The 14,486-nt window shown below is 38.3% G+C and overlaps 1 protein-coding gene across 3 annotated transcripts in view; it reads left to right on the top strand.

Annotated features, from left to right (window-relative positions):
- Positions 1-14,486, top strand: part of SPAG17 (sperm associated antigen 17) — a 116,041-nt gene that overhangs the window by 89,536 nt on the left and 12,019 nt on the right. For all 3 annotated transcript variants that reach the window (XR_012662837.1, XM_075107714.1, XM_075107723.1), the window contains exons 34-41: positions 1,232-1,359; positions 1,752-1,934; positions 4,188-4,301; positions 6,436-6,481; positions 8,028-8,130; positions 8,575-8,628; positions 12,076-12,178; positions 12,758-12,854. Coding sequence is in view for 2 of the 3 variants with exons in the window: in XM_075107714.1 (XP_074963815.1) it covers positions 1,232-1,359; positions 1,752-1,934; positions 4,188-4,301; positions 6,436-6,481; positions 8,028-8,130; positions 8,575-8,628; positions 12,076-12,178; positions 12,758-12,854 (828 nt within the window). In the remaining variant the exon portion in view is untranslated. The remainder of the gene's footprint in view (positions 1-1,231; positions 1,360-1,751; positions 1,935-4,187; positions 4,302-6,435; positions 6,482-8,027; positions 8,131-8,574; positions 8,629-12,075; positions 12,179-12,757; positions 12,855-14,486) is intronic.

The raw sequence follows: 14,486 nt of genomic DNA, 5'->3' as shown, positions 1-14,486 counted from the left end.
CTTAGTCTGGCTGTTGGAAGGATAAATATATGTTATTAAGAAACTGGAAAAATATGGCTGAAATAGGGGATGTCAAAAGTACATGGCACCAACCAGCCTGTAGTAACAATACAAGAAGTTACATCTGAAATGATAGGTTATGATTGTAATGTTAGTTGGAGATACTGTGTTTCTATAAAATACACTGTGGTGTAACAGGTAAATCCTAAGAAAATAAATATATCTTTAAAAAGACAGGAATGTATGGTACCCCTGGATACCAGGGGTTATAAGGATAGTTTGCTTCAAGCCATAAAATACAAAGACATTCGTCTCAAAGATTTGTATCATAAGCATGGGGAACAGCTTTCCCACCTACTACTCTTATCAGGTTTTCCACGTTTTTAAATGCTGCTTCTATTCACAATAATGACCGGTTCCCCACTGAATAAACTGAATAAAACAATTTTTCCAAGGGAAAAGGAAAAGAGAAAGGGCACTGAGGGAGACAGAAATATAGGGAAGATGGAGAAAATACATACCCAGTGAAAATCCCAGTCAAGAAAACCTGCTCACAAGTCATTTGTAATAGTAGCACACCTGCTTTTCCAGACTTCATACTCTACCTTTCTCAGTACTGGCTCTATTTGCCTTGACACCAAGGCTTTACAATTTTGTATCATTGTGTCAAAGTACTTCAGTGATCCATTTTGAATGCCGCCTGTGGGGTAGATAATGGTAGAATGGTAGATTAAGTAGGTCTTTGGGTTGGGTTGGAAAAAATATCTTGAAGAACATTAAAATTAATCAGAACAATAAAAAGAAATAATAAATAATCTCTGATCTATCCAGTGATCAGACTGTAAAGTATAAATTAATGTGAAGAATTATGCATGTTCTGAATATGATGTACTTCTGAAATTAGTATGTAGTAAACATGGATCTATTCTTCCTTGTTTGGGATACTCCATAAACTATACAACTGAGCTGTTACCCAAGGGTCAAAGCAAGTAGCATAGACAGTCTGTTGTTAAACATGGTCTGAGTAATCTGAACTTGTCCGACTAATTCTATAATCATATTAGTGACCCAATATTGTCTGTAGCCATGAGCATCTTCACATGGAGTTGTACCACCTAGTAATAAGGGTTTTTTTATACTTAGATAAGTATATTTTTCTGGAGGCTTGAGACACTTGTCCAGCATTTTTTTGATTCGAACTGATTCTTAGTGAAATCTGTCTTTGAACCAGGTGTTTTAAGTATTACTGTCCTCCGCCCGTTGGCTGAAGCCTCCCCCTGGGTAATGAAGAAAGAACCAGAGAGTATTGTTCCTCCAAATCTTCAGTCAAGGACCAGGGACACATTTGCTCCTCTTGAGGTATAATTATCTCAAAATTGTCTTTTGCTGCTTAAGCAATAGATGTTTGTCACAGGGTGGGAAATGGAGCTCTAAACAATGTGACATTGTTAAGTCCAGCTTATTAAGCAAGCAAAGCAAGGGGCAGGCTGTGCCAGGGAAAATGTAGTCACCTTGGGCTGCTTCTACTCTTAGTAAGGTGATGTAGCAATTTTAAGGGGAGTTTGTCTTGCAAGATGAAGTTTTAGAACAGATAAATTGTGCCTGAGAATCTATTGACTTTATTGCCTTGATCAGTGATGCTATAAGGAGAGCAGGTGCTTTTCAGCTGAGACGCATATTGCCAATATCTGCATTTAGTCAGTAATCTAAGTAGCCTCTTGCTCTTTTTGCTTGTTCTTGTCTCTGTTCAGAGGAAGATCACAGGTCCCTCAGTCAGAACACATATTTGGAGGGGTCTCTGCATTGGATCCAAAGAGCAGACGTGTTTGCCAGTACCTGTGCGAAAATGTCCTAATAAACTGCAAATCCGTCAGCTATTCCAGTATGAGCCTCTCGGTGATGAACTAAGAGAAAAGCTGTGGCTTTCCCTTAAGGTAGTAGAATCACATTTCTTCATTCTTCCAGTAGGCAACAGAGAATAGACAAATTGGGTGACATGAATTTGCAGTATATGCCTGAGAAAGAAATTCTGCTACTTTTGAAAAACAACCAGCATTTCATACATAGGCGGGTGCTCTAAGAAAAGTGTATTTCTGAAGCAGCTCAGCTGCTTTTACTCATCACTTGCGGAACCTACTTTTCTGTGCAAATACATGGGTTCCAGTCTAGTACACATCACAGATAGTACACTAAGAAATAGTTTCATTTCTGTCAATATTGATATCTGTTACTTTGGTTTTACTTGGCTTAGGGTTTGTTTTCCTTCACAAAGCCTTAAAAACATAAATCTACAAAGTTGTACAAGAATTTCTAACTCACCATAACTCATGGACTCTGTCCATGTCTAGCAAATAGCTATGTCACCTTTTGATAAAGTGTGTGTCCATCCCTCATGAGTGGCTGGTTCATAACAAGGTGCAAGCTGCATCTCATGTGCAAGTATTCTGAGATGGAATCTGAAAGTTCTGCAACTGATCCTTGTCAGCAGCCTTGTAGTTCTCAGTTTTGGTATAAAAGATTGATTTATTTAATTCGCATTGTGAAGATGCTCGGAGAAGAGATTTTAGAGGTAAAAACTCGGTGTTCCTTACCAATTAAAGAATTACAAAATAAATGTGTTCTATATTTTATTCATTTAACATATTTTGATGATGGCATTGCAGTCTGAATTTGAAAGTTAACAGCATGTGACATTTATGAAGGTAGTAGCGTATTGTAGGCTACTTCAGTTAGATTCCCCACCCCCCTATTACATTTCAAAGACATGTTTGCAGTAGAAAAGTATTGACAGCTGTTCAGCCCTGGCATGTTTGGGACATGCCAGTCCATAAGAATTAAATTTTACCCTTCTACAGTCTGTAAATATATTTAAATGATTCTTTAATTTGCATACTGATCTTTCAAAGGCAATGCTATCAAAAAAGTTCCACACCAAAATCCAAGCCTCTTCATTGATCAGATCTGTTGTTGGCTTTTAGAGAAAGGATGGTGTTTGTTAAGTTGGGAAGGCAGAATTGCAATTACTGACACTGAGAAAACATTTGTAATAATTGCATTAATGTGCAATGGAAATATCCTCATTGCTTATATATTGATATTTAATTAATGGATTTTTCCAGAATGAGTTATGTTAAATCTTTAGCCAAATATTCACTTTGTCAGAACTAAATCAAGATCTAAAGAAAAAGGTATTCTCCCTTTCCCCTCATCTCCTTTAAGATTTAAGAGTTATAAAGGAATGAAAAAGAACTGGAACAGGAAACAGATTGCTTCTGCAAACCTTGTCTATTCATAAAGCTTGGTACTGGATGTAGCTTTCTAGCAGAGTGGTGTCCTTCTGTAAGGACCCTTTTTTTTATCCAACTGGTCTTCTAAAGCATAAAAAAGTGTGGGGAAATGTTCTTTTCCGTAACAGTGTGATTCTGGCAAAGTAAACATCTGTCTAAAAACAGAGCATCGGATTTTTTTCTGAACCTAATTCTTCAATTATGATGTTGTAAATTTCCTTTTCCCTAATAAGAGATCAAACAGGAGGGAGATACAGATCACAATGTTTGTTAGAACACCTTTTATTATTTGTTAAGCTGATCTTAATAATATAATTGATTATTATTAATAGCAGCTATTTACTCAGCACATTCCTTCATGCACTCACGTAGTTTACTCAGACACTTGCATGCTCAATCATACTTGCCCAACTGGTGCAGCAGGTGGGAGGCCAAACCTACCTGCCTACCTAGAAGCAGGGGGTCACACTGAGGCAGCAGGGGCGTCTAGATAGCTTTTGGATGTGGTCCAAGTCACAGTTCATTGTGGATGCTCATGTGTGCTAGTGGCCTGGTAGAGATTCAGCAGACTTAGTGTATCAGTTCTTGGAGATTCAATAGTCTTCAGAGTTGATTAGTCATTGGTAAGCTTTCACCTGCTACCTTCTCCACAAGTACTCCTCTGATCTGTTGGGTTTTTTAAAAACTATTTCTCCATGCAAACCTTTAGATAAGGTTTATCTATATAGTCTCTGTATAACCCATTCACACAGATTCACAGAATGGGCCTTTATGATGTTAAGAAGCAGCATATACATCCATTACTTCTACAAACTCTTTTCTCTATATACGTGCCACTTAAGTCTACCTCTGCAAAGAAAACATCTGCATCTTTCCTGTTCTTTTTCATTGTTCCACCAGGAATATATAGACAATATTTTAAAGCAGGAAAATGAGCTGGAAGAGATGCATGTAAAAGAACCAAGAACAGAAGAGGAAAAGGAGAATGCTGCAAGTCTCCTTGAACTGGTTACGGTGAGAAAAATACAGTTTTTAACTACTTTTTCCAGCAAAACCCTTGTATTGAATTGGAAGCGTCAGCCTCGAAACACAGCATTATCCATTACTAAAATAGCAAATGTTAGGGTAGCACAGTGCCAGCTCTGCTGTAGTTTAATGGTAAAGCAGAGCCACACTCAACAATCACCTGGGCTACTGAATGGCACTACTGCCATTTTGGGGAAGCAGTGCTCAGAACAGTTTAGGAGTTTGGCTCTATGGAATGATACATTCCCAAACAGACTGGACAAAACTACTGAAATGTGTATATCCCCCAACATTAGGATGAGACCATTTCCAGTCTGTTGTCATTGCAGCTGGATGACTTGTATTTCAACCACAACCACCTCCATAGTGAGAGTTTAAACCCTGCTTTTGGGATAATCCAAAACCAATCTGGCAGCATATTGTTATTACTGCTTATTAGAGCATGAGAAGAAAGAGGGGGAATAGGGAATGGGAAAGGTGGGAAAATAGGGAAAGAGGGACTTGGGGTAGAGGTCAGGAAACAGTGAAGTTAGTGGGAGGTGAATGGTAAAAAACATTAGAAAAGTTCAAGCAGCAAAAGTGGGTGGGATGAATTAGGATGAATGAGAGAAACACTTTACATCTTATGTAAAGAGTGATGAGTTTGTTCTATTTCAGTTATTTAAATTGTTTCCTACAGCTTCCTTTCATTTGGTACCTTGTGTGATGTGAATTCACACGCTAGATTTTTAGTAGTTACTGAACACTGTTTTCTTTCTTTAGTCTCATTTAAGAAATAGGTTTTTTGCCATTTAATCAAATAAGAAGCATATTGTGAATTCAAACATAAAGAATTAAAAAACCTGTCATTTGAAAAGTAAGATCTAGACATGTTAATTTGAATATTCAGTACCAGATGATCTATCCACCTTTCAAAAGTGAGTGCATTCTAGGAAACATCATCATAGCCTTAAAGTCTATCTTTTAAACCTTGTCTCAACATGCAAAAACGTTAGGCATGAGATCTTTCCAGTTGTAAATGTTGTTAATTTCCTTTTCCTAGCTTTCTTGATAGATCTATAACTTCACTATTTTTTCCTTACGAGCTTAAAAAACCCACGTAATTCTAGAATTTGTCTCTGGACTTTTTAGCCCAGTTGGCATTTTCATTTGCTCAGCTAAAGCCTTTTTTATATATAACAAGCTTCTGTATATATTCTTGGTCAGTACTTTCAAGTGACATACAAGTTTTAAAAAGAGAATAAAGAAATATCTAGCAAAAAAAACCAGGAAGGAACTCACAACCTTCCTGGAAAGAGGAACACAGAGAAGTGATCTATCAGTAACTCCATCTGCCTCTATCCTCTAGGCAGACTATTATTTGCTTTGGTGAGATCCAGGTGCTGAATCTCACATGCTGCTCAGTTCCAATGGACTTGTCTAGTGAATATTGTTGGTTGTACCAGCTACCATAAGCACATTTCCAAGTACAGATTTCACATTTGACAGCTATCTTTCTGAGCAGTAGAGCTTCACTGTGGACCTCCTGCAACCCAGGAATAGTGTCACACTCCTCCCAAGTTTCCCCTGTTCCCCAGCTCTGTTAGAACCTAGACTGCCTGGTCACAGGAACTCTGGTTGCCAGTTAACTGCTACAGGGACAGCATAAGAATAAAGGAAACAGCTTAGTTTAGAGTCTCTGGCCCCTCAAACACTTCACTGCAAACCAACCACAAGAGAGTTCCTCAGTAATGAAGCCTACAAATTCCTGAACATATTTCCCGTTTGACTTTTTGTTATGACCAGAAGTTTTATATCCAGTTCAAATCCTTTGCAGAAGGATTTGAGTTTGACTATTAACTGTCTTAGTTGATTTAATAAACAGCAACCATATAAAATACGAAGCCATCTGTGAGGTAGGTCATCAAGAAGGAAACAAATACCAGTTTAGACCCTGGAAATTATACTTCATTTCCTTTTTCACCAGCTCATGTTTTCTAACACACTGTAACACCTCCATCCTTGTGCTCACATTGTCAGGTAGCAAAATAACACTTGCTTAGGATAGAAATCCTTTGAACAGGATGCTGTTGGTCTGAGGTCTGTTTCTGACATGGTGACGGTTATTCCTTCTTCATTGCAGTCCTTTCCTGACAGAGAGAAGTCAAGTGAAAATCTCAGTGATAGAGGTAATAAAAACTGAATATCTATCTTAAAATTGTAAAATATCATAGTAAGTTTTTAAGTACTGTAATGTTATTTTTAAAGAAGGAACATAAAGGTGAATTCATCTGCGTGCTATGTGTGATTTTCACATGATTAGAACTTGTTAGCATCAATGATTCAGTACCTCTAAAATACAGTTCCTGTATTTAAGCATGTATATCTGGCATTTTGACTCACATTTTCACATTTTGAGTTTTCTTGGGTATAAGAACTATGACAGTACTTGGTTACTTTTATACAAGTATCAACTTTTCAGACAAGTTTTCAAAGCAACCAGATAAGTCCTGGTTATTTATTACATTTGAAAATCCGGTCTCAGACAATCATGTATTTTGGTTACATTAACCTTGCTTGAGGGAAAGATGGAAAAATGTATTTGTTTTCCCTTGTGGATTTCTGTTGAAGCTTTCATAAGATACTTTTTAACATTTAGTAATGTTTTCAATAAGTACAAAAAAAATTAAGATGTTTTTTTCTTTTAAAATCCATAAGTCTTTTCCATAGAAAAATCCATAGTATTCAATCCATAGTGATGCTACCTTTAAAGTGTTATTTTTCTGCCCTTCCTGCCTTGTAAAGAGTATTTCTGCTTGATAAAAAAAGCATACTGTGCAAAGTAAATGGAAACTGCTGCAACAAATTCATACTACACACTTTCCCGATTTAAAACTGTAATTAAAATGGAGATGTACTTGTAACATACCACTAGTAATGAAGGAGATAGTGTGAAAAAGAAGCTCTTTAAGATAGACAAAAATAGAAAAAGATGGAAAACAAAAGTATATTTTATGGTGAAAAAGCTTACAAAAAAACACAGACCAAACAATTTTTAAGTTTGCAATTACATCGTTCCCAAAACACGAAGAGATGTCATAATCAAATAGGATCATATCTCAAGTATTCAGATCTCCTAAATTTTCCCATGGAAATTTATTTTCAACCAAGGAAATTTCCTTGGACTCACAGTTCAGGTGTGAGGCACGAAACAAGCAACACATTTTATAGAGGACAGGGAAGCTCTTTAGTAAAGCCCCAAGGCTGGTCACCATCTTAAATATGGAAAGATTGTCTTTTCTCCATTCACAGCCACAATTAAGCACAGTTTAAGTAAGCTGAAAGTAATAAAGGTCCCTGAAAGCCCACATTATTTTCTTTGGCTGGAGAAAGAGACCTGAAATGTTGCTTCCCAGTCAGAAAGTGGCTGAACGTCAGCAACTTTTCCTATTCACAGATTTGTATCTTAAAAGAACATCAAGATATTTCAGGAAATAGAGGGTAGGGGTATGAACTTAGTCTGCTTCTGGTTCTTTCTACATTGAATTGAATTAATTTCCTATCTGTTAATGTTCTGAGCTTGATTCTGCCTCTTCCTTCCCAGTAACAATCTGTTAGGTTTTCATCAAGTGACAGAAAGATGCATTAAAAATATATCTTTTTATGGTTTTTATTCATAACACTTAGCAGTGCTTAGCAGGACATGCACATTCAATAATACTTTTTATCTTGCAGCTCACATAACTGAGCTGTATGAACAGGCAGTGGCTTCTCATCACCAGTGTCACACAGAGAAGACAATCGCTACCCAAAGAGAGGACCAACGGCAGAGGTTCAGGTAGGACAGACCAGTAAGAACTGATACAAATGTAAGTAACGCAAAGGATGGAACCAAGCATGCAGGCAAGGCAATGTACTAAACTGACTGTCATTAAGGACCGGTTACCTAGATCTCTAGATATATATTGCCATGTTTTGCTGGCTTTTCCTGTTATTATTTTGTCCCTCTGTGCCTCATCTTTCCTTATCTCAAAGAGACTTCAAAGTTTCTTGGAAAAGGATTTTGAGGGTCTCTTTGAATAATATAATAAAAATGCAGATATGAGCCAACAATTTTGCTGCAAACCATACAAGTCAGTCAGGAGTCACCTGAGATATTAATATAAAATACTCTCATAAAAAGCATTCTCTTTCCAGGGTTATCTTGTAAATATTTTTGTGCTTATAAAACATTATACCAGTTTTCTCATTTTCACAACTTTTTTCTTCCCTGATCGTTTAGCCCAGAAGGAGTAACACCAGTGTCCAAGTGGCAGAGCAGACTAGAAGAGTACAGGTAATAGTATTAGTAGGACAGGAAGTTAATTATTTTAAAAGCCGACTTAAGTCTGTTTTTGGAAAGACTGTTCCTGATTTCACCAGGTCTTGGGTAATGGTTTGTGGTTTGCTAGCAAATAATCAGGTGTTTTCTGCAACAGATGCTGAATGGATGGTTTCATTCTCTGTCATTTTTTCAAAACTAGGCAATGTTACTGTTAACTTATGCTATTTAAAACAAGGCTGAAGTCAGAAATCATGTGTTCTGGTTTCTGATTTTGCCACCATTGTGGAAAATAATTTATATTAATATTTTCAAATGCTGATGCTTTAGGTCAAGATTTGGGTATTCCACAAATCCCAGCTGATTTTTTAAATAGAACCATAGCACATGGTGGTGCTTCAGAGTGTCTCAAGGCAAAACAGTCCCAGCTCTCTCAGCCTCTCCTCATATGAAGGATCCTCCAAGCACTTAATCATCTTTGTGTCCCTTTGCTGTACTTGCGTCCATGTCTTTTGATGTATCAGGGAACCCAGAACCGGCTACAGTATTCTACATGTGGTTTCACTAGTGCTGAGTAGAAGGGAAGGTTCACCACCGTGCCTCCTTGGACCTGCTGATGACACTCCTCCTCATGCAGCCCAGGATTCTGCTGGTCGTCTTTGCCACAAGGGTGCACTGTTGGTTCACGTTCAATTTGGTGTCCACCATGACTCCTAGGTCCTTCGCTGCAGGGCTGCTTTCCATCGGTGGTCAGGGTGGCTTAAGCACCCCATGAGGACCAGGAATTATGAATGTGAGGCTTCTTCCAGTTGTCTGAAGAAGGCCACATCTACCTCATCTTCCTGATCAGCTGGTGTATAGCAGACACCCACAACAATGTCATCCATGTTGGTCTGCCCACTAATCCTAACCTGTAAGATCTCAGTTGGCTCAGAATCCACCCCAAGGCAAACCTCCATGCTTTCCAGCTGCTCTCTTACATACAGGGCAACTTCCCCTCTTTGCCTTCCTAGCCTGCCCTTCCTAAAGAGCCTGTATCCATCCATCACAGCACTCCAGTCATGTGAGCTGTCCTACCACTTCTCTGTGATCCCAGTGAGGTCACAGCCCTGTGAGTGCACAGACTTCTAACGTCTCCTCTTCGTTACCTGTGCTGCATGCAGCAGTGTACAGGCATTTCAGAGAGGCACCCAGCCATGCTTATACCCCATAATGCCATCACATAGGCATTTCCTTATTTAGATTCATATGCTTGGTGTGACCCCACTTCAGCCCTGTTCTGTTGAAAGTGGTGTCCCTTATGTTCACATCACCCCAGGCCCTTTGCTTGCATGCCACATCCACTGCTTTCTCACTTGATTGTTGAGGCTTCTCTCCCTCCCCACTTCATTGTGGAGTGCACTATAAAGTGCAGGATACACTCATGGTTTACACCTTGGAAATGCAGCTGCATTTCCAAGGATGTTTTTAGGAGGTAAAACATGTGGACGGTAGGTGAACTCATTATCTTTAAGAAGAGCCTTAAGATTAGGGTTATTGTAAAAATCAATACCTTACTAAAGCAAGGCCCATTTTGCCACATTTGAACATTCTACTTTGGGATTTACCTGTATCTCAGCTTCCTGTTTGTGAAGTATTTCTCATGGGAGTCCTAAGGAAGGTGCTATAATCTTCAGATTAGAAGTGGTTTTACAGAAGGAAGTGTGTATGTGTATAAACATAAAAATCTTCGTAACCTTAGAGATGTATTTAAGGCTGACCCTCAACTTTGATTCTAATCCCCTTTACTTCACTTGCTTCCAAGTTTTTAAAAAATTGCCCTTTATCTCCCACTGATGAATGGTGAAGCTGTTTGATGAGTTCAAGAAAAAGATCTATATAGATGCTTTGAAACAGCATACATTGCTTAAAATGTGTATGTCACAACCAGATAGATGAATTTTCAGGAGAATTTCTACTCAGGTGTAAATCAAAAAAGTCACTGGATTTCAATCTGCAAATCAAAAGTCACTGGATTTCAATCTGCAGTTATGGCAAGTCACAAAAGCGTTTGAAAAAAAATACGAGTAATCTCAAAGTCACTATTGAGAGAAAACTATGATTTTTTGAGAAGTAAATTTATTATATTTTATTATTATATAGTATTTTTATGTAAATCATTCTGTGGAGATAAATAATTATATTCCTGCACTATATAATTCTTTAGTACCACTCAAAAAACTTCTTATTTAAGCATTGTGCATTAAAACCAATATAATTTTCAGTTCTAAAGAAAAGGACTTTCTGGATCTGATAGACTGTCAAATTCCTCAGTGTAATCCAAGCATGACTGTTTGAATTTAAATAATTAAAAATATGCATTTAATTTATGTAGAAATAGAAAACCTGATACATGAGCTAGGATTAACATAGAGAAAGTTATCAGTAACATACATTCATTCACGATGGAATTAAAATAATTATATTGACAACTATTTAGGTCATTCACTATTACTTAGATTGAACAGAATAACCTGAAATGGTTATGAACATAATTATTATATATAACCGATATTATGACCAGAAACTTGCTTTTTCTTTCTTATTGTTGTGAAAGGTTAAATAGCAATTGAAAATTAAGTTCTCTTCCATACTACTTTTTAATTACTTTCTGGCTTACATGAGATAAAAAAAACTTTCATAATTTCAGATTTATATTTTAATACAGTATTTTACACTGTTTTGCATACTGTGTAAAGAATGACTTTAAATATATATGTCTGAGTAGGCAGCACCCAAGAACATCATGTGCAATTCTGGCTCTAAAGCCAGTGTCAAAACTCTCAATATGATTAAGAGTGATAATTTCATAGCTGGGATTAGACCATGCAAGCCACTGAAACTATAGTAGTGTAAAACTGGGCTAAATCAAGCTGAAAATATAACCGATCTTTACTGTGGTGGATTTCAACTTCAGAAGTTTGAACAGCTTTTTCTGTATCCACAGAACCATCAAGTTTTTCTGTGATAAAATAAGGAAATTAGTTTAATCTTGTATTAAAAATTTTAGCAATGCATCTGAAATACCAATTTCCAGATTTAAATATTTGTTGCAAGGTTGGAAAGACACTATTGGCAGTCTCAGACATGTTCCACAAGGTTTAGAGAACTGGAGCATGTTTTGAGGAGGAGCTCTTTCTAGCAGCCAACCCAGTCAATATGCATTTTGATCAGCTCCTCCATAAATCAGTATTTGAGGAGGACATTTTCTCTGCATGCCAGACCAATCCATTCTTGATCTATAACTGAGAAAATTGCCTGTTACAAGACTATCACTCAATGTGATTAACCAGAAAGAAAAAGCCAATTACCTTTACCCCTTCCATTCCTCCATGTTTCAGACATAATACTGAAAAGCTGGGTTAACTCAGTTATAATGCTTTTTTCTTTCTTCTCCACATCAACATGTTAAAAATTTCTTAGGAAAGAACTTGATGAAGAAAAGAAATCCTTAATGGCAATAAGAAACAAAGTAATTCCTCCGTATTTTGAATCAGAATTCAGCAAGCAGTTTTTCCTGAAAAAGGTAATGTAGCTGAAAACTGGATGAGTTTGTGTTAGGCCAGGTAGTTTCTGCCACACTCCCACAAAAACAGTTGTGGGTTTACATCTCAGCCTCAACTTATCTCAAGAAATCGTTACAGAGGAAAGTTGTGGCAGAATTAATAATGGAAATTATATGCCCTTGTCAAAGGAAACATATATTGAAGGTGGTGTATATTTATTGAGTACAAACTGTAGATTCCTTACATATAATCTGGAGAGAGTCTGATCCAGAGCAGAAACTGAACCTTGGGTCTTTTCACTTACCCCTCAAAAACCTCTGTCTGCTAACTAGAGGGTTAAAGGTGGCCTTGGGAACTGTCCTGTTTCCTGATAAATGCTGTAAGTGCAGAAAGCATACTCAGAAATGTACTTTGGAATGCGAGGTATACTTATCTAGATTTTTTCTTTTGTTACTGCTTATTTGTTTCCTTTGCACCCCTTTTTCTTTTCTTTTTTTTTTAGGGGGGTGGGGGAGGTGGGGGTGGGGGTGGTGTCTGCTGGGGTTTTTTTCCTAAGTATTTAGTTGGGAGACCTAAGCCCTCTTCTAACTTTTTTCTAGTTTCCTGATGTGGAAGCACTGTCTATGGAACTTCCTCCACTTAAAAAAAAACAAAGCGGGAATTTCCCTCTAGAGATGATGAAAACACCCAGTAGAGGTAATTTGAGCTCTTCTGCCTGGTAACATTTTAGCATCTTCTTCATTGTTTCATCCACTTGTCTTATTTCATATTGCAGTTAAATTTAAGATTACATTATCTGACCCCATGTATTCCCAGTCATTTTGACACATGAACTGCTTTAACCACAATGGCTATATCTATCCTGATACAAGAAACATACCCAGCAGCATTCCCTGACATTGAGATCCACCAATATGGAGTAGTCTCTGTAAATTGTCTCCCAAAACAAAATGGCCTTTCCCCTGGCCAAAACTTGTGTACCTGAGAGTGGTTTTGGGGAGACTGCTAGGTGGTACAACCAATATCATGCCAGATTCTAACAATTTAACAGTATAGATTATCATATTCCAGTATCTGGGAATGGTCCTGTTTAGTGCACTAATATCAATGTGGTCTGTAAGACTTCTAAATTTAGTGTGTTAAAGGAGCCTTTGCAGACGTCACTGAATGTGGAAGCACCATTGGCTTTGGATGCAAGGCTGAAGAATTGTGCTATGAACGAAGGGTGGATGGCTGCAAAACGCTCAAGAAGAACTTAAATGGAATAAACAATAGTTAGGGGTGGACAAGCAAGAACTAAGGAGGCCAAGTTTAGAAAAAGACTAGTATGACTGTAGGAGGAAAAATGGGAGATAGAATTCTGAAACTCAGTGGTAAGAGGGGCATCTTGGAGACAGTGGCAAAAGCCATATGCAATAGGGAACATGCAGGCTAAGGATAGTTTGGAGGATATAGGAGGAAAGCAGTGACTGGACGACAGGAAGCAGTGAAAGAATGGACCATCATCTTAGGTTTGAGCTTTACAGCATTGAGAAGAATACTTCAGTTCTGTTTCAAAAGCAGCCCTGACAAGTTACTGAAATCACATAGTTAGATTGTCACAATACACTGTTGGGTTGAACATTTTGGCAGAGGTTAAACCCCCTTGCTTTCCAACCAACCTCAGATAATTCTGGGAGGTTGGGGACGGTTGGACTTAACTTCTGATTAACTCCAATATGTTATCGTGGCTTGGTTCCTTTTACATTCTCGGAAACAGAATTAAGACTCAAAATGGAGTCCAGTGCCAAGTCACTTTATTTGGCCAGAAATAGGTACAGGAGAGAAAAGCAAAGAAAGAAAGAAAAAAAAAGGTGAAAAAGGGAACAAGAGGGAGAGAGGGAGGGAGAGAGTGGGACTGTTATGATAGCTATCACCATGGATCTGCGGCAGTCCATCTGGTCCAGGGGGGAGTCCAGGTGTCCGATGCATCTTTGAAGCCAATGGAGGGTGGGGTTGTTCCAGAACGTGGCCCCCGTCGTCTCTGCTGGTTTCCCCTTTTATAAGGTCACTATCTTGCATAGCCACTAACAGTCTGCACACCCCTGCCCCCCACTCGGCGGTGGGGCGCATGCCCAGTACTGTCACTAGGGGTTGCCTGAAAGTTCTAGAGGGTCCAAGCCCCCCACCCATATGTTGCCCGTCGGCGTTGGGCCTGGGCCCATGTGCGGAGGACGAGTACTCTGAGATAATGGGGCGCACATTCCTGTCGGGTCGACCTTGGTGATTAAACTGTTCCGCTCAGCTGCCGTAGTGATCAGCCTTTAGTAGTGAAACTTGCCTGCCAAC

Source organism: Phalacrocorax aristotelis, chromosome 1 (genome assembly GCF_949628215.1).
Source record: "Phalacrocorax aristotelis chromosome 1, bGulAri2.1, whole genome shotgun sequence".
Lineage (NCBI taxonomy): Eukaryota > Metazoa > Chordata > Aves > Suliformes > Phalacrocoracidae > Phalacrocorax > Phalacrocorax aristotelis.
This window is presented reverse-complemented; position numbering and strand designations above follow the sequence as displayed.